This window comes from Nicotiana tomentosiformis, chromosome 1 (assembly GCF_000390325.3).
Source record: "Nicotiana tomentosiformis chromosome 1, ASM39032v3, whole genome shotgun sequence".
NCBI lineage: Eukaryota > Viridiplantae > Streptophyta > Magnoliopsida > Solanales > Solanaceae > Nicotiana > Nicotiana tomentosiformis.
Window position 1 is genome coordinate 39,948,514 of NC_090812.1, and position 3,498 is coordinate 39,952,011.

Consider the following 3,498-nt stretch of genomic DNA (forward strand, 5'->3'; position numbering starts at 1 on the left):
TATATATATATATATATATATATATATATCGTATTTGCACATTTCTCCTTTAAATTATTAATTTTTGCTCCGACATAAAGTAGTAAAAATCGTTAAAGAAGACAAGATCAATTTTTGTTTAGAAAAAAATAAGATTTCATTCTTGAATATTCTTCAAAAACTAATTGACACCTCTACTTCTTTTTCTTCTCTTAATTCAGAAATAAATTATCGGTTCACGAACTGTCGAAAAACACATCTAGCTGAGTCAAAGTATTTAAGTATACATTTATACACACGTGTTATTAGAAAATACTGAAATATTATTTGTAAATTAATTGTATTTATTTCAACCTTCAACTTGGTCAAGAGAATTTGAAGGTGAGAAGCTGAATTGAGGAGTATATTTTAACTAGAAAAGTCTCCGAACGGAGTTCCTTACAACTTATGGGAACACAATGAAACGATTTAAACAATATAGGGACCAATATGATAAATTTAGAGTAACCCAGAGGTCACGTTGACGCGCTAGACCACGGTTAACTTAACTTATCCATAGTTAAAAAAAACTTGTAACTTATCAGCTTCTTTTCTCTTTCTTTTCCCACTTTCCTTACTTTTATAACTTTGCTCCTTCCTCTCTTCTTCTCTTTCCAACAGCAATTTAGCACTTAGACCACAAAACTGAAACATCACTGTAAACTCACCTAACATTCTTCTCAAAACCCCCAAACCTCTTATCTCCTGTACTTTTTTTTTTCTAAATCAGATTAGAGCCATATATATAGCTTCAAGTAGCTGTTAAAGAAAAGCCTGTAAGTCATTTACTTGTATTATTTTCTATACGTGCTTTGTGATATTCTGCTGGCTTTTCTGATTTATTGTGTTATTTGAAGTTTTTGAAATTGGTTTGTTGTGAATTCTTGTGAAATATGGTCGTTGAAGAGATTATTTTTGGATTCTGTAGAGATTTATGGACTATGTAGTTGGAGAGAGGATAGATCAGAGTATAAGAAAATCAAAAGGGTGTTTTGACGAAGAAATATAAAAGAAAAAATAATAATAAATGAAATTAAAGGGGAAACATTTAATATTAATCACTGGAGAAAATAGTGAGATTCTGCTTCATGTGTGATTTTTTTTTAAAAAGTAAAAAATAAAATAGAATTCAAGGAGGAAATTTTAATAAAAATCAGTAGAAACATAATGAAATTCTGCTTCAGAGAATTGTAATATATATGTTTGTTTCTCTCTTTTTTCTCTTTCTTTTTTTTAAGTATTGTTTTCTTTCTCCATGGAAGAATATTATAATTTCCCCAGATGTAGTATAAAGTAATTTTTATGATTTGTTTCTGCAGAAAGATATCAGATTCGGAGGAATTTGGAGTATTTTGCTTGATCAGCTAGATTCTGATCATTGAATTTGGATTCAAGTCAAATCGGAATTGATTCAGGAAAAAGTTCAGTTTTTGCTTTTTCCTTGTGGAACTGGTGTTACAAAAATCTTCTAAATGATGATGTTTGAAGAAATGGGCTTTCCTGGAAATTTTGAATTCATGTCTGATCCTCTGGGATGTGGGGGAGACGTGGCGCAAGAAATTGAACATAAGCCAACAGGGGTGGAGGAGGAGGACTATAGTGATGAGGAGATGGATGTAGATGAACTAGAGAGAAGGATGTGGAGGGACCGAATGCTTTTGAGGCGTCTTAAAGAGAAGAACAAGAATAAAGAGGTAGGTGGTGATGGTGCAAAGCAGCGTCAGTCGCAGGAGCAGGCTCGCAGAAAGAAGATGTCTCGTGCACAAGATGGTATATTGAAATACATGTTGAAAATGATGGAAGTTTGTAATGCTCAGGGTTTTGTTTACGGAATCATTCCTGAGAAAGGGAAGCCTGTGACTGGTGCTTCCGACAATCTTCGTGCGTGGTGGAAGGAAAAGGTCAGATTTGATCGGAATGGCCCTGCTGCCATCGCCAAGTATCAGGCTGATAATCAGATTCCCGGGAGAGTTGAGGATTCAAGTGTGATAGTTTCAATTCCCCACACTTTACAAGAGCTGCAGGATACGACGCTAGGTTCCCTTTTGTCCGCGTTGATGCAGCACTGTGATCCTCCGCAGAGGCGGTTTCCCTTGGAGAAAGGGGTAGCTCCACCCTGGTGGCCTTCTGGTAAAGAGGAGTGGTGGGGTCAGCTTGGTCTGCCAAATGATCAAGTGCCACCTCCGTACAAGAAGCCTCACGATCTTAAGAAGGCGTGGAAAGTTGGCGTTCTAACGGCAGTTATCAAACACATATCCCCTGACATTGCTAAGATTCGCAAGCTTGTTCGGCAGTCAAAGTGTTTGCAGGATAAGATGACAGCTAAGGAGAGTGCTACTTGGCTTGCTATTATCAATCAAGAGGAGGCGTTGGCTCGTAAGCTGTATCCTGATAGCTACCAGCAAGGCTCTTTAGCTGTTTGTAATGGCTCCTATTTCATCAGCGATACTAGTGATTATGATGTGGAAAGCGTGGATGATGAGAGAAACAATGAAGTTGAATGTAAACCCCACGATATCAATCTCCTAACTGGAATTATGGTACCTAAAGATAGGATCTTGATGCCAGCTTTACCTCCGGTGAAAGGAGAGATCATTGATTTAACTTCAGATTTTATCCAAAAGAGGAAGCAGCCATCTTTTGAGGAGTCTGTTGATCAAAAGATGTATACCTGTGAGTACCTTCACTGCCCATACAGCAGTTATCAAGCTGGATTCCTTGACAGAACTTCAAGAAATAATCACCAAATGAATTGTCCATTCCGTTTCAACTCTGCTCAACGACTTGGCATGCCGCCAAAGTATCAGATCAACAATGAGAATAATACGGTTTTTCCTGCTCAAACCGCTTCTCCTAAGCCAGCTGCTTCATCAGTCACAGCTTCCTCGTCGATGACTGTCTCTGGGCTTGGACTCCCTGAAGATGGCCAGAGGATGATTTCTGACCTCTTTACATTTTATGATAATAACTTGCAGCAAAATAGTAGCATCTGTTCCGGGAATTCTAAGATTCTAACAAATCAAAACATGCAGCAGAACCAAACAGTTGAACTTCCGATGGACGACAACTTCAACCTGGGACATTTGGAGGCAGAAGCTCAAGAAACAAGCATGACCATGAATTCAGCTTATCCATTGACAGATTTTCAATATGATCAACGCAAATTGCCCTTTGATACCCCATTCGCTGGGAACTTAAACGATATTACTGATTACAGATTTGGTTCCCCGTTCAACATGGGAGGAAGTGATTATTCCATAGATCAGCTGACAAAGCAGGATATATCTACATGGTACCTCTGAAACAAGTCTTGTTGTTTCCTATATGAAGAGCTGATAGGTTGTATATGTTTTAGATAAGTGATCAGGGCTCTGTCCTTTATAGACAAGTATTGTAGTTTCTTTGTGATTTAGTTGATGTTTTGATGGTTGTAAGTGCTGAAGACAGTATTATGCTTATGGAAATTATGCTTTAAACTCA

General features: G+C 37.5%; 1 protein-coding gene across 1 annotated transcript; it reads left to right on the forward strand.

The window, feature by feature from the left end:
* Positions 1–585: 585 nt before the first annotated feature.
* Positions 586–3,498, forward strand: LOC104091818 (ETHYLENE INSENSITIVE 3-like 1 protein). Its single transcript, XM_009597240.3, has 2 exons — positions 586–794; positions 1,338–3,498. The coding sequence occupies exon 2, from the start codon at positions 1,491–1,493 to the stop codon at positions 3,318–3,320; it is 1,830 nt and encodes a 609-aa protein (XP_009595535.1). The 5' UTR covers positions 586–794; positions 1,338–1,490; the 3' UTR covers positions 3,321–3,498.

Excerpts from the sequence above, each read along its gene's own strand:
- LOC104091818 (XM_009597240.3), top strand. The coding sequence starts at position 1,491 with ATGATGATGTTTGAAGAAATGGGCTTTCCTGGAAATTTTGAATTCATG.